Consider the following 22,189-nt stretch of genomic DNA (forward strand, 5'->3'; position numbering starts at 1 on the left):
TGGAGACATTGTTCCAAGCAGAAGTGATATCGCAGCAAGTGATTATGGCACAAATCTATATATGTGACTGGTGAGGGAATACAAAGTAAAGGAATCGTCACCAAAGGATGGAATTAATTGAAAACAGGCTCTCTCGAGGAAGCATGAAGTCCTCGAACTTGATCTGTTCATAACTGTAAATCACTGTAGGTGCTTGGGGACGAAAGAGTAATGCTGGCATGGCCAGAATGACAGATGGAGAAGATAGGGCTGCAACATCAACAGATGACAGGGGATAGAGAAGCTGGATTTTGATAATCCATGGATGTGTGGATGAGGGTGGGTGGGCAGGAATAAAGCCTGGGAATTCGCACCATATTCTGGGGGTGCTACGAAGAAAAGCTTCATTCGCTGTGACACAGTGACACAAGCATCGCTGGACTGGGATCCTGTCACTCGGACTGGAAGTCCTTGGAACCATCCATAACTCCTCCCTCCAGCTGGCCTCCTCCTGGAGGAGTGGACTCCCGGGTTCACTGAGGCTGTTTGAATGAGCCATTTCTAAGGAAAACAGGATATGAATGAAGAAGTGGTAATGCAATCCTTGGAAGATTTGCATCTCAGCAAAAGCAGCTGGCTCTTAGACCATTGATGGCTCATTTGCCACACGGGGGACAATTGGAAAAGGAAACCCTTCCTGGCTGGTACTGATGCCTCCTTGTACCTCTCAGGATTTCTCCTGCCCCTGCACCGGCACCACCACCGCTGAGTTCTCAATGAGTAAAGATGCTTCAGATACTCTTCTTATCTGCTCTTACTGTCTCAGCAATTTTGAATTTTGTAGGACTCGTTGTAAATCTGTTTATCATAGTGGTCAACTACAGGACTTGGGTCCAAAGCCACAGAATCTCCTCTTCTAATAGGATCCTGTTCAGCTTGGGCGTCACCAGATTTATTATGCTAGGACTGTTTCTCCTGAACATTATCTACCTGTTCACCTCTCCACATGTCGAAAGGTCAGTCCACCTATCCACTTTTTTCCTGTTGTGTTGGATGTTTTTGGAGTCTACTAGTCTCTGGCTTGTAACCTTGCTCAATGCCTTGTACTGCGTGAAGATTACTGACTTCCAACACTCAGTATTCCTCCTGCTGAAACGAAAGCTGTCCCCAAAGATCCCCAGGCTGTTGCTGGCCTGCGTGCTGATCTCTGCCTTCTCCACTCTCCTGTATGTTGTGCTCACACAGACATCACCCTTTCCTGAGTTTCTGACTGGGAGCAATGGTACAGTATGTGACATCAATAAGAGCATCTTGTCTTTGGTGACCTCCTTGGTCCTGAGCTCCTTTCTCCAGTTCATCATGAATGTGACTTCCGCTTCCTTGTTAATACATTCCTTGAGGAGACATATACAGAAGATGCAGAAAAACGCCACTGATTTTTGGAATCCCCAGACTGAAGCTCATATGGCTGCTATGAAGCTAATGATCTATTTCCTCATCCTCTACATTCCATATTCACTTGCTACCCTGCTACAGTATCTCCCTTCCGTACGGATGGATTTGGGAGCCACATCCATCTGTATGATTATTTCCACCTTTTATCCTCCAGGGCACTCTGTTCTCATTATTCTCACACATCCTAAACTGAAAACAAAAGCAAAGAAGATTCTTTGTTTCAACATATGGTGGAATTTCAGTAGTAAATAGTGGTGGGAGTCACCTCCTGGTTTGGGAGCAAGATTTTCTCCATTAGCGGTTTTCCCAATGGTCTGAGAAATTCATTTTTGTAATTATTGATCTGACTTCCTGGGCCTTTGAGTGCCTGTATGTCAGTTCATTCTGCAATTTAAAAAATTTAAAATATTAGGCAGTTTTTTGTTTTGTTTTTTTTTGTTTTTGTCCTGAGGAGCTTGCTTGAGGCATTACTTATCATGGAGTTTGCATGAGTGTTGCATCCCTGGCTAAGTGGAAGTCACCACATTGTTCCATGGGCTACTCAAGTATAAGGGGCGTTCCCCCAAGTTAAACAATACATTATAGTTCACATCATTAAATTTTTGAGGTTCAGTTAAAGAACCCTGGGTAAGGGCTTAGCAATGAGTGAATCAGGAGTCACCAGACTGGCTTAAAATTAACAAGAGGATGCAAAGAGCAAAGGAAGAAAGGAAAGGTTTAGAGAGGAAAAGGAAGAAAGAGAAAGATGAAACAGGTATATACTGTGGCAGGTGTTACAGAAAAAGCACCCTCCCCTTTTGGGTCACAGTAACTGAGCTATTATTACCAAGAAACTCTAGGAGTGAACTTCTAGGTTTGCTCTGGAAAGAAGGGAAGGGTCAGAGTGGAGGGAAGTGATTAAGTATTAAAGAAGCTGAATCCAGGAGAGTTCCAAGGATCTTAAAATCTAGGGAGCTAGCCTGAGGTCAAAAGCAAGTGCCAGATAGTGAAATCAATGCAATCTGAGTGCAACTTTACAAAAGACTGTACCCCGTCACATGATACGGAATTCAGGGGAAAGCCAAGAGGAGCCATTGGATTCGTGGTGGGAGCATCAGACTTTTGATGACTAGATATCATCTGCTTATGAATTTATGTACTGAGCTGTATGGACACTGCACAATTATCCAGGAGAACACTTTCTTTTGGAGGGGAGAGGGGTTGGAACAGGAGGACTGGCTACAGAGGAACAGGAATCTGAAGATGGAATATTGATCAGTTTTGGGATGGGAGTTGAAGGGTAATAACTCATATTTATACATTTTTTGTACTTCTAAAATATTTATGTAATATTTACATGTGTCAAAATAAATAATCTTATTAAATAACATTCTCTTCATTAAAAAAGAAAAAATGAGAAATCTCCAAATTTTACAAATTACCTGTTATTTCCCATTCTGGACACCACAATCTTGACTGCATTATTCAGTAAGGATTACTCAAACTGATATTTTAGGCTTAAAAAAAAAAAACACCAAGGTTTTCATCATGTTAGAATCTTAAGATTAGGAGATAAGAGGATTACTGAGGATGATTAAATCCATGACAGAAGAACTCTAAATGAGTAGCAGAAAGCCTTGTGGTCTCCCAGTATCTGTTCTCTTTCTTTTCTCTTCCGTAGTAACAGAATTTTTAGCTACCCAGAATTTTGGCAGCAAATTACATATTACAGCTTTCTCTTCTAAGTAGGTATTATGTGTGATCAAGTTCTTCCAATAGAGTATGTGGAGAAGTGATGTGTGTAATTTCTAGGTGGTGCCCCTAGAACAGGTATGCTCTCCTTTCCCCTTTTCCCTTTCTTTCTTCCTGTGGTCTCGAGTGCGGGATGTAATGATTGGCCATCTTGGATGAGTAGATGAAGTGACTTCCTGGGGATGGTGGACGAATCATCCATCCTCGTTGGCTTCACAGTTTCTGGTGCCACAGTTTCTGCCACACCAGCTCTGGACTGTTTACTCCAGGACCACTCATGGGAAATAAATATCTCCATTCTTTCAGACACTGTAGTTTTGGGTCTCTATTGCCTTACTCAACAGACTTATGCTATACCATATTCCTTTGTTTGGGCACTTGCCCATAGTCCTCTCTGGGCAGACTTTTTAACAATGCTGTGGGTTTGGAGTTTGCTGGTTCCAATATGCTCTGCCACTAAATACTTATTAACCAGGAATTTAAAAAAAATTTAGAGTTTATTTCTTCAAGATGTGATAACTTATATGCTCTCTAATATGCAGTATCCTGCACTTCCCTGTATTCTCTGCCTGTTAAGGGAAGGGAGGGATGTTTAAGACTCTTCATTAAGAAGAGTCACTCTCGGGGTGCCTGGGTGGCTCAGTCAGTTAAGCGTCTGACTTCAACTCAGGTCACAATCTCACAGTTTGTGGGTTCAAGCCCTGCGTCGGGCTCTGTGCTGACAGCTCAGAGCCTGGAGCCTGCTTCAGATTCTGTGTCTCCCTCTCTCTCTGACCCTCCCCTGCTCATGCTGTGTCTCTCTTTCTGTCTCAAAAATAAATAAACATTAAAAAATTAAAAAAAAAAAAAAAAAAAAAAAAGAAGAGTCACTCTTGGAAATGAAGGGTGAGTGCCAGGGCAGTGTCTGTGTAACCTCATGAAACATACACTATGGTAGCTATAACTCGGGGCCATTGCCATTTAACTTTGAACTGCTAAAGCCCAATATTGTCTGAGCTGCATTTCTATATGCTATTTTATTGGTTCCTCACAACTTCTTAGATAATGTTGATATTACCTATTATACAGATGAAAAAGTTGAGGCACAAACAGGTATTATAAATGGCTCATAAACTAGAAAGGGGTAGATTTAAGGCTCCAATTTGTCTTCTAATTTTAAAGTCTAGTTCTTTTTTAAGTATGTATACCACAAGGTGGATGGGAAGATTGGGACAGTGTAGCATCATGCCGATTTATAAAGCTTTACCTTTTAGGATAAGAAGAAAATATTCAAAAGGGTGTTAGTTGTATTAGTTGTATTTATGCTTTTTTTTTTTTTTTTTTGAGGAGACTCTGTACTGTTTTCCGTAGTAGCTACACCAATTTGCATTCCCACCAAAGGTAGAAGAGGTTTCCCCTTTCTCCACATCCTCACCAACACTTAATTGTTTCTTGTGTTGTTGATTTTAGCCATTCTGATAGGTGTCAGGTGATATTGTAGTTTTGATTTGCATTTCCCTGATGATGAGTGATGTTGAGCATCTTTTCATGTCTGTCGGCCATCTGGATATCTTTGGAGAAATGTCTGTTTATGTCTTCTGCCCATTTTTTAATTGGATTATTTGTTTGTTGGGTGTTGAGTTATATCTGTTCTTTATATATTTTGGATACTAACCCTTTATTGGATAAGTCATTTGCAAATATCTCCTCCCAGTCTGTAGGTTGCCTTTTAATTTTGTTGATTTTTTTCCTTCCCTGTGCAGAAACATCTTATTTCAGGTGAGATATATCTTTAAACTAAAAGTGTAGCGACATTAAAGAAGAAGCCATTTTAAAATTTATTTTGAATGTTGCAACTTGGGCAGGGATAGGCCACTAGAAAGGTGATGGGACAGTGGATATAGTTTATGCATGAACTAAGTGAAAATCTTATCCGTTCTAAGGATTTTTACTTTTTCATTTCAAAACCACTTAAAAAAATTTGAGTATAGTTGACACACAATGTTGCATTAGTTTCAGGTGTACAACATAGTGATCGGACAAGTTTTTGTATTTGCTGTGCTTACCGCAAGCCTGACTACCACCTGTCACCATACAAGCTATTGCAATATCATTGTATTCCCTATGCTGTGCCTTTTGTTCTTGTCATTTGTTCATTCTGAAACTAGAAGCTTGTACCTTCCACTCCCCTTCACCCATTTTTCCTGTCCCCTCATCACCCCCTCAACCATCAGTTTGTTTTTATGGGTCATTTCAAGGACTTTAAAAGTTTCTTTACGTTGCCTAAATGTTACTTAAACATGTGTGACTTTGGGCTTTCCTAATCACTATTACTAGCATTTTGTCCATGAGCCATTTTCAGTTTCAGTTGTTTAAAGAACAAACAAATGAAAGAAGGGGTTTAGAGGAAGGAGACATTAGTCGTTGAAAGCATGAATTGAATGTAACTTTTAAGATAGCCCTAAATGCAAGAGGCTTCAGGTTAAACTGAAGCTTACTGAAGGTATTTAAAATAAATTTCTCAATGATTTTCTTGTTTTGTAAGTTAGAGCTGGAGCTGGAGTTGGAGCCTCTAGTCTAGCCTGCTGCTTCTCAAGGAGGGCCAGAGAGGTGAGAAGCAGCCAGGATCTGCTGGGAATTCTATTCACATTTTGTATGCTCTGCCTCCCATTTCTCTTGGGTGCAGGTGTAGAGGGGGAAGCAGTAGTTTGACAAAACTCCCAGGGATTTGAATAGCTGGCCCATGGCCAGTTTTATTCTCTGAGGAAAAAAGTGTGAAACGGAACTCGGCATCTGTGTAAGAATTTGCCTGGCAAGGAAATTAATAACAAGGAAGTGATGTGAGTTAATGGAGGTGGAGGTGGAAGGGGGAGGGAGAGAGCATGGAGGGTAAGGATGACAGCAGGGGAGGGGCAAAGACTGCACACCATCCTCCCTTAGCTAAGTGGGGTGGGGGTGGGGTCAGTCTTCTGGGGAAGCACCAATTTTAACAGGTCACAACAGGCTTTTGTTCTCTGGATTATGGCTGGGGGCTATAAAGGGCCTGGGAAAAGGCAAGCCTGTAACCCTGTGTGGGGAGGAAGGAGCAAGTCTGGGTAAATGACTTGATGTGTGTATACACGTCTTGTGTGCAGACGAGGTGTCTCAACACAGGTACACGCTTGATTTGTTTGATAATACTTCTGACCTGTTTTAAATACAGGAAAATTATTTATCTCAGTTCTGCTGCTTTCACAGTTGGGACAATGACAATGGAATGATGATCTGAATCCAGACATCTCAAGAGAGGAAATAGTGGAAGATACTGATATTGATATTACTCTCTAACTCCTACTGACCTCTCTATGCTGCTGACTTCTGTCAAAGGCCTGGGCTAATCATAATCTGTCTCTCATCTTTATTTTTGCTTTCCAGAAGTTCTGGAATTATATAGAGCCCATCATCTTCCTTTAGAAGCAGCAACTGAATTCATCCTGTATTTGCACAGCGTGAATATTAGCAGACTTCAGGCACTCTCCTACTTTACTTATTTTATTTACCTTCAAGTTAATTAGCATATGGTGCAGTATTGGTTTTAGGAGTAGTCTCTATTGAAAGGAGTGATAGTGGAGACAAATCACCAAGGAAGGAAAGAAAAATAGCGTTAATTAGGTAATACTATTTTCTAGGCACAAAGCTAGGTAATTTCATATGCCCTTTTATCATCACAATAGCCACGTGAGGCAAATTGCAAAACATCAGAATTTTTATAAAGAGGAACCTGAAGCTCTAAGAAGTCAATTGACTGGTTAAGGCCATAGCTACTAACTGGTTGAGTCGGGCGGCAAACTCAAATCTTTTTGAAACACCTTGCCTTTCTGTGAATGGCCACGAGTACTCCACTTATAAGTTCTGCCCCCAGGGAGTTAGTCCTGAGGTTTGTGTCCCAAGGAGGGCTGGTGCCCATGCGCTATGTGTGATCACTTGGCTGTGGCTGAGCAGATATTCAGAAGACTCCACCTGCCCTCTCTCTTGCCCCTTTTCTTAGCCTGATCTTACAAGTCATGGGAAGACCCTAGTCTTCTCTAGAAAAACACAGTTCTCAAACTGTTAAAAACATAAGTGTTTATGCAAATGGCTTCATGTCACTGTGTTTTATATAAGTTGTCAAAAATAAAGTTGTAATTTTTTATTTTATTTTACAGAAAAGTTCCAAAAGGAGTACAGAGAGTTCCCAGATTTCCCTCATTCAGTTTTCCTGTTTTTGATACCTTACATAAGCTGGGGCACTGGCTACCTGCTCATCCAAAGCCAAGTGCTCCCAGGTTCACATTAGCACCAGCCCTCAGGGGAGCACAAATCAGCATGGATACATCGATTGTTAACTAAACCACAGACCTCATTCAGATTTTTCCAGTTTTCACACTCATGTTCTTATTCTGTTCCAGGATCCAATCCGAGATACCATGTTGCATGTAGTTATCGGGTGCTCTTAGTCTCTAATGGTCTGTGATATTTCTCAATCATGCATTGTTTTCATGATCATGAAACATTTTGTAAAATGTCCCTCGATCTGAGTTTGTCTGATGCTAGACTGAGGTTGTGGGCCTTTGGGGAGGAGTCCAGCAGAGATGAGGCACCCTTCTCCTCATGTAACATCGGGGGATAGTGATATCATCTTGACTTCTCGCTGGTCGTGTTCACTTTGACTGCTTGGTTAAGGTGGTGTTTGTTGGGTTTCTCCACTGTCAGGTTTGGTTACTCTATTCCCTTTTCCAGTGTCTCTTGTTTAGAAGTCTCCCAAGTCCATCTCACTGTCAAGAGAAGGGGAATTAAGCTCCGCCTCCTGGAGGGTCCCCCAACTTCCCTCTGCTGTACTTACCTCTCTCTCCAAATTTTCATACTCATGGAGGCAGACAAAAATACCCCCTGTACTCTCATCTTCCAAGCCCCTCACCCCCGTGCTTTTACTCCATTCAGTTTCTTCACCCCAGCCTGCTACTGATTCTTATCATAATCTTCCTCAAAGATTGTGATCCTTGCTGCATGCAGGGCCTGGGACTGCACTGCTCCTCCTCCCTCCAAATCCCTACCTGAAAGCCAGTACCCAAGAAGCGGTACTGACCCACTGAGCAAGGTCATGAACCCCACTGCTTCATAAGGTGGTGGGGAAGGAAGCTGGAAAGACTATGAATATACACACTTTGATAATTTCTGTTCCTGTTACACATGACTCAGTCTGCTCAATTCAGAATTGCAGAATGTCTCATGCAGCTCATTAAGAGAAACTTTGCTCAGGTTCACAGCTGCTACAGAAGAGTTGCCTCAAAGTCGTCTGGGAGCAAAGTAGGTACAGTCCTGGGAAGCACTGTGAATAGGAATACAGCATGTTCGAGTCACTGAGATAAGTCAGATGGGGCCTGGGGAAGAAGCTGTACTCAGCCTGGCAACATGGTGGAGGAAGGGCATTTTTTGGGTGAAGGTGTCAGATCTGAGTGTTCGGAAGTGCTGCCTGTTCTTTGTTTCTTTTCTACCTATACCTTTTAAACTGCTTATTTTTTTGACTAAAAATGCATGTATTTAAGGCTTACAATAGGATGAATTGATTTACATATACATAGTGAAGAGATGACTGAGGTCAAACTCGTTAACATGCAATCACCTCACACGGGTACCATTGTTGTGTGTGTGACGAGAGCACCTGAAATGTCCTCTCTCAGCACATGCCCAGCAGTCAGTACAGTCTTACTGACCCGGTCAGTATGCTGTCCGTCAGATCTCTAGACTTACCCATCCTACGTAACACCTCCCTATCTCCTCCGCCTCCTCACCCCTGATAGCTGCCATTCTGCTTCTTTCTACTCGACTTTTTATATTCCACGTATAGGTGAGGTCATGCATTCTGTTTCGTATGTGTGTCTGGCTTATTTCACTTAGCATAATTCCTTTTAGGTTCATCCATGTTGTTGCAAATGGCAGGATCTCCTTTGTTAAGGCTGAATAACACACACACACACACTCACACATGCACATCTTTCTCAGCTTTCAATGGGGTTATGTCCAATAAATTCATCGTTTAAATCACATGTTGAAAACATCATGGCTTAGCCTAGCCTACCTTAAATGTGATCAGAACACTTACATTAGCCTGTAGTTGGGCCAAATTATCTAATATAAAGCCTGTTTTATAACAATGTGTTGAATATCTCATGTAATACGTTGACTACTCTACTGAACTTGAAAAAACGAATGGTTGTCAGTTTATCAGCTTACCTCTGTGATTGTGTGACTGGCTGGGAGCTGTGGCTCATGCTGCTGGCTAGCATCATGAGACAGTGTCATACTGTATATCCCAGGAAAAGATCAAAATTCAAAATTTTAAGTACAGTTTCTACTGAATGTGTATCCCTTTTGTGCCATTATGAAGTCAAGAAATTGTAAGTTGAAACATTGTAAATTGGACACTGTCTATGTCTGTCTGTCTATCTACCTATCATTTATCTATCACAATTTCTTTATTCATCTGTTGATGGAAATTTAGGTTGTTTCCGTATCTTGACTAATATGATTAATGCCCCAATAAATATGGGAGCACAGATATCTTTTTGAGATCCTGAGGAGGGATCGCTGGATCATATGGTAGTTCTATTTTTATTTTTTTAAGAAACCTCCATACTGTCATCTATAATAGTTGCACCAATTTACATTCTCACCAAAGGTGTGTAAAATTTCTCTTTTCTCCACGTCTTTACTAACACTTTTTATCTTTTATTTTCTTTTGATAACAGCCATTGTAATCTAAAGTGATATTTCATTCTGATTTTGACTTGCATTTCCCTGATGATTAGTGATGTTGAGCACCTTTTCATGTACCTGTTAGCCATTTATATGTCTTTTTTGGAAAAATGACCATCTTAGGTCCTTTGCCTATTTTTTAAATTGGGTTGTTTGCTTTTTTGCTATTGAATAGTATGAGTTCCTTACATATTTTGCATAGTAACCCCTTATCAGATGTATGGTTTTCAAGTATTTTCTCCCAATTTATAGACTGCCTTTCATTTTGTTGATTGTTTTCCTTGTTGAGCAGAACCTTATCCATACTGTTATTCTATATAGGATAGACTGCTTTGTTGTGCCGAGTAGAAAGCCATAGTTTACGTTCCCCCTCTGAGGGTCTCTTCTGGTGCTTGTATTCCCCTTGGTCTCTTATGGACTTTCTTTCCTTGGTTCAGGTACTGTGAGGATGGCTGAAGGCCCAGAGCAGTGGAATAGTAGGCATATGAATGGAAGGGACTTTGGTAGAAAGAGGTGTGGTAGTGTTATGGCCAACGTGGTCGGGTTGCATCAAAAGTAGAAACCAAGTGGTTGTTCTGGAAAACTAGAGAATGCTGAGGTTGTTACTCTCCAGATACAGTCCTTCGTTTCAGCCCTTGGTTTGGGGGCTGATATGCTGAGCAATTCATTCTGTATGGAAATGAACTCATAGTGTGATTCCCAGATTTCTCTCCACGCTGACCTCCTCTAGCACTGATTATGCAGCAATAAATATTTATCCTGTCTCCTAGTTGTTTTCATTCATTTTCTCACCCTATCCTTTTCTTTTATGCTCAAGGTACAAACATGTTAAAACAGTATTGATTATTTGTCTCTCCCACTAGAATGTCAGCTCTGTGACACTAGGGACTTTGTTTTTTGGCCATTATCTTCCCCGAGACTGGACTAGGGGCCTGGCACACGGTAGGCATTTGATAAATATTTGCTAAAGCATTCATAAATGTTGTACTTTCCCTGTTTATAACATGAGGTGCTTTGCATTTGCCACTGGTGAGATTCTCAGAATGTCTATTATGGTTTGGCAGAGTTGGGGGGTGGGAATAAGGTTCCAGGGTACCTATGGATTTTACTTGCTTCCTTTGGAAGGGTGGTCTGTAGCTGTGGCTTGTTCCTCATCTCAGATTCCAGACCAGCTTCATGCACATGGAAATGGAAGTGAGACTCTTACCTTCCAGAACATTACTTGTGTTCACAGCTTTGCCTTCTTTGCCAGAGAATGGATTTCAAAAGGACAGTGACAGAATCTGAACTCTGAGAAGTGAAATGTTCCACTCTAATACTCCATCACTCGTAGGGGATCTGAGGCCCAGCCAGGAGCCACACACATTCATCACTGAAGCAGGGAATCTTTTGGGACATCAGGGAGACTCCTGTCCCCAGCCATGCTGTCTGCTGCCCTAGCACTGCTGATGGTTGTGGCAGTGGCCGAATTTCTCGTTGGACTGGTTGGGAATAGAGTCCTTGTGATCTGGGGTTTTGGAGAATGGGTCAGAACATGTAAAGGGATCCCTATACAAACTCACTGTCCTGGGTGTGGTGGCTGTCAGTGTCTTCTACTGCAGGAAGATCCTGACCTTTGTTAAAAGGTCTGTTCATGGCTGAAGCAGAGGGTCTGTGGCTGGGTTTTGTTTTCTTCTAAAGTCTTTCAAGATCACTTTGCTCTTTCTTCCACACCCATGTTGCCGCCGCCATCATCATCATCTTTTTCTTCTTCTCCTTTTTTTTTTTTTTTACCATATCTTATTTATTTATTAATTCCACCATAGTTATTTTTTTCTCTTTATATACTTAAAATTTTTTTCAATTAGTATTTTTTTTATTAAATATAATTTATTGTCAAATTGGTTTCCATACAACACCCAGTGCTCATCCCAACAGGTGCCCTCCTCAACGCCCATCACCCACTTTCCCCTCTCCTGCACCCCCCATCAACCCTCATTTTGTTCTCAGTATTTAAGAGTCTCTTATGGTTTGCCTCCTTCCCTCTCTATAACTTTTTTCCCCCCTTCCCCTTCCTCATGGTCTTCTGTTAAGTTTCTCAGGATCCATATATGAGTGAAAACATATGGTATCTGTCCTTCTCTGCCTGACTTATTTCACTTAGCATAATACTCTCCAGTTCCATCCATGTTGCTACAAATGGCCAGATTTCATTCTTTCTCATTGCCAAGTAGTATTCCATTGTATATATAAACCACATCTTCTTTATCCATTTGTCAGTTGATGGACATTTAGGCTCTTTCCATAATTTGACTATTGTTGAAAGTGCTGCTATAAACATTGGGGTACAAGTGCCCCTATGCATCAGTACTCCTGTATCCCTTGGGTAAATTCCTAGCAGTGCTATTGCTGGGTCATAGGGTAGATCCATTTTTAATTTTTTGAGGAAACTCCACAGTGTTTTCCAGAGCGGCTTCACCAGTTTGCATTCCCACCAACAGTGCAAGAGGGTTTCCGTTTCTCCACATCCTCTCCAGCATCTATAGTCTCCTGATTTGTTCATTTTAGCCACTCTGACTGGCGTGAGATGATATCTCAGTGTGGTTTTGATTTGTATTTCCCTGATGAGGAGTGACATTGAGCATCTTTTCATGTGTCTGTTGGCCACCTGGATGTCTTCTTTAGAAAAGTGTCTATTCATGTCTTCTGCCCATTTCTTCACTGGATTATTTGTTTTTCGGGCATGGAGTTTGGTGAGTTCTTTATAGGTTTTGGGTACTAACCCTTTGTCTGTTATGTCATTTGCAAATATCTTTTCCCATTCCATCGGTTGCTTTTTAGTTCTGTTGACTCTTTCCTTTGCAGTCCATGCTGCCTTCTTAAGAAGCTAGCCTAGACTTCCTCCTTTTTTCTTATTCAAGTACTCTTTCTCCTCATTTCCTCATAGTTTATGGCCTGGTTTGACCACTGTATTGGTTTTCTATTTGCCATGTAGCAACACATACCTGGCTGTTTAAAACAGCATACACATTTATGTCCCAGTTTCTGTGGATAAAGAGTCCAGGCACAGCCTAAGTGGGCACTCTGTGCAGAGTCTTAAAAGCTATAATCAAGATGTTGACTAGGCTGTTTTTTTGGAGCTCAGGGTGCTTTTCCAAGCCCACTCATTGTTTGCAGAATTCAGTTCCTTGTGGTTGTTAAACCAAGGTCCCTGTTTTCCTACTGGCTGTCTTCTGGGGGCCCATCTCAACACCCCACAGTTTATTGCCATATGTCTTTCTCATGGTCTGGTGAGATTCTTCAAGGCCAGAAGGAGGGCCCAGTTTCTCTTTCCAAACTTTGACTGATTAGGTTAGATCCGCTCAGTAATCTTTGAGTAGCTCAAATGCAAGTGATTTAATTACATTTGCAGAAGTCCTTCATCTTTGCCATATAATATAATCCAATCACAGAAGTGATAATCTGTTTTATTCATAGTCCTACCACTGCTCAAGGATTACTCAGGACATGTCCACCAATGGGTGGAAATGTTAGAGGCTATCTTATAATTCGCCCTTCTACAAACATCTGTGTTGGGCTGGTCCCAAGGAAGTTGGAATCTGGACAATAAATGAATCACTTTTCCTATATTTCTTGATTAACTGTACTAGTCTTTTTTTGCTTATTTGAGCTCATTTCCTTTCTGTAGGACTCTAGTATGAGATATATGCTGAGTCATGTGTGTGTGGATAATTGATCATAAAGGAAAGATGACCTTAAAGACCTTGATTAGCAGTAATGGTTCCTTTCCCTAACTTACATTTTTAAAAAATTATTTGGCACCTAAATATACTGTGTTTTTATTCTCTGTTTTCTTCCTTAAAACTTCCCCTACTTTCCTCTTTGATAATGAAATATATTCTACTTTGTTATTATTTTTTTGGTAATAAAATATATTTTAAATTCAGCTGTATCCAGCTCTCATGCTTATATGTTCAAAGTACTTTTTATGAAAATAAAATTAATTTTTTATAATATGAGCTCACATTTGGCACTGTATAAAACCTGAGAACGGGGGAGCCTGGGTGGCTCAGTCCATTGAGCGTCTGACTCTGGATTTCACCTCAGGTCATGATCCCAGGGCTGTGGGATTGAGCCTTACATCAGGCTTCATGCTAAGTGTGGAGTCTGCTTAAGATTCTTTCTCTCTGTCCCTCTGCCTCTCTCCCCTATTTGTGCTCTCTCTCTAAAAAAAGCCCCAAGCCCCCCCCACCCCCCCCCCCCCAAAAAAAAACCAACCAGAGAATGTTTGGATTTGGTCTTCTTACTGTATTATGTGCTGGTGTCTAGATGCTAGCCCATGACCCTTGAGAAGGGGAGTTGGTGTCTATGGTCCTGCTTCAAATCTCTGAGTGTAGGTTCAGTGCGTTCATGTGGGTGCAAATACGGAGGGGTCATAACTTCTAAATTCTCTGTGCCTGGTTACAGCTGTTCAGTTTTAGAGGACAGGTTCCAGAAGGGCAAGGCCAAATCCAGATTTTGTGGTATGAAAACTTACCTTGAGTGTGGCATCACCCTCTGGGGATCTGAAGCTCAGCCAGGAGCCACACACATTCATCTGTTGAAGCAGGACATTTTCTGTGAAGGAAGTGAGAGACTCCTGACCCCAGCCATACTGTCTGCCGCCCTAGCACTGCTGATGGTGGTGAGAGTGGCTGGATTTCTCATTGGCCTGGTTGGAAATGGAGTCCTTCTGGTTTGGAGTTTTGGAGAACGGGTCAGAAAATTCAACGGGTCCTTATACAACCTCATTGTCCCGGGCCTGGCCGTTTGCCGATTTCTCCTGCGGTGGCTGATTATGGTGGACTTAACCCTGTTTCCGCTTTTCCAGAGCAGCCGTGGGCTTCGCTACCTCAGTGTCTTCTGGATCCTGGTAAGCCAGGCCAGCTTGTGGTTTGCCACTTTCCTCAGTGTCTTCTACTGTAGGAAGATCACAGCCCTTGAACACCCTGTCTATGGCTGAAGCAGAGGGCCTATCGCCTGAGTCTCTGGTGCCTTCTGGGGGTACCTCATGATAAATTTGTTACTTGTGGCCCACAGTGGCTTAATGTCCAAAATCCTTCCCAAGGCAACAACAGCATTATGTGTACCCTTTCAAACTGGTACTACATGCATATATTAAAGCTCACTGCAGGAAGCGGGTTGCCTTTCATGGTGTTTCTTGTTCCTTCTGGGATGCTGATTGATTGTCTCTTTGTGTAGACACCACAAGAAGATGAAGGTGCATACAGCTGTAAGAGAGATGCTTGGGCCCAGCCTCACATCACTGCCCTGAAGCCCTTGACCTGCTTCCTTATCCTTCGCGTGGGTTATATCCTGGCCAGCCCCTTTCCCATCACCTCCAAGTATTCTGCTAATCTCCCCGTTGTCTTCATTTCCAAGACCCTCATGGCTGCCTATCCTTCTCTTCATTCTGTCATATTGATCATGGGGAATCCCAGGATGAAGCAGACTTGTTAGAGAATCCTGTGGAAGATAGTGTATGCTTGGAGATCCTGAGGCCCTTGATCTGAAGAGAAACGAGTGCTCAGAATACTCTTTTGAGACAGTTTTTGGTAGGGAGCTGACATTCATGTCTGTAAAATTTTTTCTTCTCTGACACCAAATCAACAGATGATCTACAGGAAGTACAGAATAAAAACTAATACTGTTTCACTGTTAGCACTGTAAAGTATAATTGTTTTATTGTATTATAGAAATCAAGACTGGGGCTTTATGTTTGGTAAAATAGGTGTTCTATTCTGTTTACATATACCAAATAATTCATTTCTTTTTAAATTGCATATTTAAGTTGTGTTTTTCCTATTATAGGGAACAGAGATTAGGAGCAATTAATATAGAGATTGATCATTTTTATTAAGTTTCACTTATCCACTAATGTTAGTCATTTTAGGTAAGTTTTTTAAAAAAAGAAGTATCAAATAATTTTCCCATTTCTCTACTGTAGTAGGTCTAGTTACCTAACTGAAAAACAAAACAAAATATCTTTATATTTCTAGAAGTTTCTTTGAGTCCTAGACTTGCCTTTTAGGATAAAAGTCAGTTGGCTGCCATGTTCTATATTAAACTCCAAAGCCCAGGACCTAGACTGGAGCAAGATGGGAGTGACGGCCATTTGCTTCTGCTCACAAAAAAGGACACTTCTCCCTGAATGTGTGAAGCTTCATCTTCCTTGGTCAACTAGCCATCCTGACGGTGTGCTCTGGTTTCCCTGTAGGCTGAAATCAGAGTTTTAGCATACTAAGTCTTTGAGTTGGATGGAGATCATCTAGAATGTCAAATCCATGGCAGCAGGAACTGCATCTCTTTTTGTTTTCTCCTAGGTTATTGATGCCTAGAATACCACCTAGAATATAGTAAGTTAGTATTTTCTAAATGATCAATTAGTTACATTAACTAGTCTTACAGTTCCTCTTTTTTTTAATGTTTATTTTGAGAGAAAGAGTGAGAGAGAGCATGCATGCGCATGAGCAGGGGAGGGGCAGAGAGAGAGGGGAGAGAGAGAATCCCAAGCAGGCTCTGTGCTATCAGCATGGAGACCAGCGCGGGGCTTGAACTCATGAACTGTGAGATTGTGACCTGAGCCGAAACCAGGAGTCAGACGCTTATCCAATTGAGCCACCCAGGCGCCCTTTACAATTCCTCTTTTATTTTATAAAGAAACTGAGAGCCCTGGGGCGCTTGGGTGGCTCGGTCTGTTGAGCATCCGACTTCGGCTCAGGTCATGATCTCACGATTCGTGAGTTTGAGCCCCGCATGGGGCTCCGTGCTGACAGCATAGAGCCTGGAGCCTGCTTTGAATTCTGTGTGACTCTCTCTCTGCTCCTCCCCTGCTCATGCTCTGTCTCTCTTTCTTCTTCTTCTTCTATAAAAAAAAGAAAAAAAAAAAAAAAAAAAAGAAACTGAGAGCCCATGGCAGTTCTGGGACCAAAACTCAGTTTCCTGGCTGTGGGTCCTGGGCTTATCCCCTGACATCATGCTACTATCCTAAACAAGCTAGCTTTGCCTGAGGCTTCTCTGAATCCCATCCTTCTTTTTATGAACTTTCTCAGTCTTCCTTTTAGCCTTGTTTGAACACATTTCTTTTGATTCAGTTCCAGGGGATCTGGAATTCAATTGATAAACCTAACATTTTTTTCACTTCTCTTGAACCATGCTAATTAATCCGCTTTTACTTATCTGTTCTCCCCAACATGTGTCTTTTCCTTACCTAAAGCTGAGAACTGAAGTACATGCTAGACACATGTGGGTGTTAGTCACCATTCAGGGAGAACTCGCTTCTCTGATGTCACTGTGAGTTGTGTGAGGTCAAGCACTGTCTTTTTGTCTTCTGGGAATGATAATATCCATCCATTTCAAGTAGAGATGCTTCCCCTTGGTTGTATTGTTAGTAGTAGGATGAACTTTTCATTACGCCATGCCTGTATCTATCTAGATGTACTTTATGACCAACTGTTGCAATAACGATAATAATAGTACCTACCATTTGTGTCAGGCTTTCCATTTTTTCAGGCATTCTCATATATTGTCCATTTTCTCGTTTGATTTTAGTAACAACTCCGTGTAGTTAGCATTTCTATCTTTATGTTATAGATCACAAAACTCAGCCTGGAGCAGTGATTTGCTCAAGATCATCAGCTGGTAAACTTCGCAGGTAAAAAATTCCCAGAGTTTGGACCACAGGTCTTGTGCTCTTTCCGGTAAACCTTAAGTTCCTCTTGTTCATGCTTATAAGACTTCATGCTAGGATTAGCCGGTGGAATGCCCAAGTTTATGAGTGTGTTTCAACAGGTGAAATAACTAATCTTTCAAGTTTGGTATTGGTGGGTTGCCTGGGAGCCGAGATCCCCAATCACAACTGAAGTTTCTATGACTTGCTTTTCCTAGGGACAAAACACTTGCATTTACCCACTTTTAGGGACTGGATTTTCTTCCTTTTCTAAACATGATTTAGTTCATGATGTGGTGAGGCTGCTTTGTATTTTATCCAAGGAAACAAATCAGAAGGCAAATCTGTGCTCTTGAATTGATTCCTATGTAATTGCATCTTTCCTAATTTGCATTCTCAGAGCTGCAACTGGAACCACGTGCACATGTGTGCCTGTGTGTGTGCGTGTGTGTGTGTGTGTGTGTGTGTGTAGACATTACTAGCCTTCCTTTCTATTATGCAGTAGGATCTGTGATGATGAAGCCTAGAGGAAGTCTAAAAAGTTTCAAAAAGTAACGAGTTTTCATTCAGCTCCCTATTATTAGTCCTACTGCCTGGATATGGTCATATTTTGCCATTTGCCATAGTTCTTCTAGTGATTATTTTCTCAACTCTCTCAACTCGATTTTGCTTTCTTACTTGGTTTATAAACTTTGAACTATAACTTTTGAAGCCCATTCATCAAAGTTTGGGCATTATCTCAACCCAAACCATTCCCCTCTCCTAAATTTGATTTGTTTTATTTGTCATTAATTTTATAACTTTAAGTAATATGTTTTCAACTATTCTGTTTTGAACTTTAACTTCTGACAGTATCTATAGAATCTGAGCTGTAGAAGGAAGAAATTAGTGCCTCAGCTGTCCTGTACTTTTCCCATATCCCACCTCATGTCCAACTTCAAATGACTTAAGGAGAAAATACATCTGTTGGAAGAAATTGGCTGTCTCACAGAATCAGTGGGAAGGGTGGAAAGTCAAGATCAGAATGGGAACCAAGAGAATATAAACAGCTGAGAGCACAACCAAGTCACTCTATAGGGAATGATGCTGGCACTTTGCTCTCACATTTCTCCTGTCAGCATTGTGTCTGTGACACTGCCTCACCTTTGTGAGTGTGTCCCTCTGAGTCACAGCTCCAAGGTCCAAAGTCCTGCCTGTGAGCCTCTGGTTGGCTGATTCTAGGTCACACACCTGCCCTAGTTAACAGGCTCTGGGGCGAGGAAAAATCTGATTTCTTTTTGGTTTCTGAAATATGTATTTTTAAGTTAAATGAAATGAAGTACTCAAGAATTAGATTAAGCAGCAGAATTGATGTGGCTGATGGTGAGCTAGTGAAGATTTATAATCTGAACTGGAAGCTCAGCTCAACTTTCTCAGAAGGTAGTAGGAAGCATAAAAAGATGGAAAATGTAAAAGAAGAGAAAAGCTATATGGCACATAGAAATAATGGAATAATTATTGTGTGACTGGAGTCCCAGAGGAGATGGGAAAAATGAGGGGAAGGAATGAAATAGTTGAAGAATTAATGACCAAGAATTGCCCTGGGTTAAAGAAAGGTTAAAAAAAAAAAAAAGAGAAAGAAAGAAAAAAACCTAGATTGAAAGACACAAAAGGATGTCAAACAAAACAGAGAAGGTGGGGGGACCCTTCATGTTTAAGCACATTACAGAAGAATTTAAAAATATCAGAGAGGAAAGTTTACAAGGATATCATAAGAATATCAAAGAAAAGTTCATAAAACTTTGAGGAAGAGCAGATCATAACTATGACACTCCTCAGTAGAATGCAGAAAAAAATTTTGCATTACATTCTATTTTAGTATTTTATTCTTATTTTCAAATAACACCAAGAAGAAAAGTTTAGAAGTATTTTTCTGGCTAGTGACCTATTTTTGTATTGATTATATACAGGGAGTCAATTATAAAAATGTCAGTGAAGGCTTAGTGGGTTGATGATCATGAAGTTAGCGAGCAAATTCTGAAATGTTTTAGCAATCACGGAAGATCTTGAAATTCTAAAGGATTTGGCAGGAATGTGAAGTCACATTCACAACTGTATTAAGGGAGTCAATGTTGTGTATAACTGGAAATGATTCTAAGTATCTAGCACAAATAATTGCCAGTGCTACAATATGCGATAGAGGGAAGTAATGGAAATGGGAGAAATAGACCAAAAAAATCAGCATATAGATTGAAGACAAAAGAAACTATTGGTAAGGAAAGCCTTACCAATATATGGCTTTTAAGAAAAAATCTGAAAACGTAACTGAAGTGCTTTCCTTTGGTGGGAATAGTAGAGTGGCTTCAAGAACTTCTACATTCTACACCACGTTAAGCTCCTGGAAAAATTGTGAATAAAGATTAGGTATCTGCAAAAACATTCATCCAGTGTTTTTTTTTTTTTTTTTTTTAAGTGTGTTGTTAGATGAGGCCTTCTCTGATTCAGATTTTTAAATTGTAATGAAACTGATCTCTAGAAATTACTGCCCTCAAAGATTTGAAGGAAGAACAAACCCCAGTTTAAAGGTTGTCAATTATGTGACTGATGCTGAGTGCAAAGGCTGGCTGAGACACATCTTTGTAGGACTTTTTTTTTTTTTTTCGCATTTTTTTTTTCTCTGTCATCCTTGCACAGGGGCCATGCTAATCTTTCTGTATTGTTTCACTTTAGTATGTGTGCTGCTGAAGTGAGCACTCTTTTAGGATTTTTATTAGGATTGTTTTTATTTCAGTTGGTGCTCTGGTTACAAAGATGCATAAGTTTTCAGTAGTATAATTCAATGTTATTTTCCTCACAAGCTCTTTAATTTTTTTGTATATGATTTTATAGAGTTTGAAGTTTTATAAGAACACATATACCACTGTATAGCAGAAAAGGCTTTTTTTTGGTCATAAATTCATCATGAGGATTAAATGAATTAATATATGTGAAGTGCATAGAAGAGTGCCTGGTGCATAGTAGTAACTATAAATGTTTACCCTCAATGTTATTATCATACTAGTCTTTGGGAAAAATAATTTTAAATATTTGCACTGGCAAGGAATAATTAGAAATACAGAAAGTAGTATATAAATGCCAGATAAATATGCTTTGGCAGTGGCTTCCTGAGTATGTGGGTACTTCATCATCCCTTGTTATTTCCTTTAACCTTGCCTACATCTTCATAAATCTTTTGTTAAATTCTCTTAAGTTATCTCTTTGTGTGTATTGCTTCTTCTGACATATATATTAAAAAGTTGGTTTTTTTTTTGAAAAGACTTACAAGATAGAAAATCTTTAATATAGAAAGTCCTAGGGAATTCATGATAAATAATAAACAACTTCAGAAAGGTTACGGAATACAAGGTCAATATACAAAAATCAGCTGTGTATCTGTGCACTCGTAATGAATATCTTAAAAATGAAATTAAGAGGACATTCATTTACAGTTACTTTAGAAAGAATAAGATACATAGGAATATTTTAATAGAAGTATAATACTTATACCCTGAAAACTTTAAACCATTGTGAAAGAAATTAAAGAGACCTAAATAAATGGAAAGTCATCCCGTGTTCATGGATTAGAATACTTAATATTGTTAATATGTCAGTATTCCCCAAATTGATCTACAGATAAATACAATCCCTATCTGAATCTCAGTTGGCTTTTTCTCCCCCAGAAATTGACAAGCTTGTCCTAAAATTTATATGATTTTGCTGGAGACACATAATAATCCAAAGAATTTTGGAAAAGAACAAATTTGGGGGGATTCACACTTCTCAATTTCAAAATTTAGTTCAAAGCTATAGTGATCAGGACAGTGTGGTACTTGTGTAAGGACAGAATATGAATGAATGGGACAGAATCTAGAGTCCAGAAATAAACCCTCACACTATGGTGAAATGACTTTAGTCAAGGGTGCCAAAACAATTCAACAATAAAAGAAATCTTTTCAGCAAAGTTTGCTGGAACAACTGGATACCCACATAGAAAAGAATAAAGTTGATCTTTAGTTCACACTGTGCAAAAATTGACTAAAAATAGATCATAGGCCTAAGTGTAATACCTACAATTACACAACTCTTAGATACAAACTTATGGTAATAAATCTTGGTGACCTTAGGTTAAGCCATGGTTTCTTAGATATGACACCAGAAGTACAAGTAACAACAACAAAATAGATAAATCAGACTTCAACAATTAAAAAAGACATTTGTGTTTCAAAGGACACCATCAAAAAAGTAAAAAGGCAACTATAGAATAGGACAAAATATTTGCATATTTGCAAATAATAAGGGACTAGTATCTGAGATATATAAATAACTCTTATACCTCTATAGTAAAAAGACCTTCTAATAAAAAACTGGACCTCAGGCTTTGAATAGTTATTTTTTCAAAGAAGGTATACCGATGGCCCACAAGCACATGGAGGTGGCCAACATCCTTAGTCGTTAAGGAAATGCAAGTCACAACCACAATGAGATAGCACTTCATACCTACTAGGTGGCTATAATAAAAAAGACAATACTACATGTTGGTGAAGATGTGAAGAAATTGGAATTCTC

General features: G+C 40.2%; 2 protein-coding genes and 1 non-coding gene across 3 annotated transcripts in view; 2 read left to right on the forward strand and 1 right to left on the reverse strand.

Moving 5' to 3' along the window:
• The window catches only part of SSBP1 (single stranded DNA binding protein 1), a 47,483-nt gene extending 32,139 nt beyond the window's left edge, over window positions 1–15,344 (forward strand). The window contains exon 8 of the mRNA XM_042973957.1: window positions 15,139–15,344. The gene's annotated coding sequence lies outside the window, so the exon portion shown is untranslated. The remainder of the gene's footprint in view (window positions 1–15,138) is intronic.
• On the forward strand, window positions 766–15,396 carry TAS2R4 (taste 2 receptor member 4). Its single transcript, XM_015541403.2, has 3 exons — window positions 766–1,664; window positions 14,365–14,809; window positions 15,139–15,396. Exons 1-3 carry the CDS (start codon window positions 766–768, stop codon window positions 15,394–15,396), a joined length of 1,602 nt encoding a protein of 533 aa, XP_015396889.2.
• A 4,837-nt stretch (window positions 15,397–20,233) lies between these two features.
• Window positions 20,234–20,338, reverse strand: LOC122236788. Its single transcript, XR_006215041.1, has one exon. It is a non-coding gene; the product is annotated as a U6 spliceosomal RNA (small nuclear RNA).
• Between the last annotated feature and the right edge of the window lie 1,851 nt (window positions 20,339–22,189).

The sequence above is a fragment of the Panthera tigris genome, chromosome A2, assembly GCF_018350195.1.
Source record: "Panthera tigris isolate Pti1 chromosome A2, P.tigris_Pti1_mat1.1, whole genome shotgun sequence".
Classification (NCBI taxonomy): Eukaryota; Metazoa; Chordata; class Mammalia; order Carnivora; family Felidae; genus Panthera; species Panthera tigris.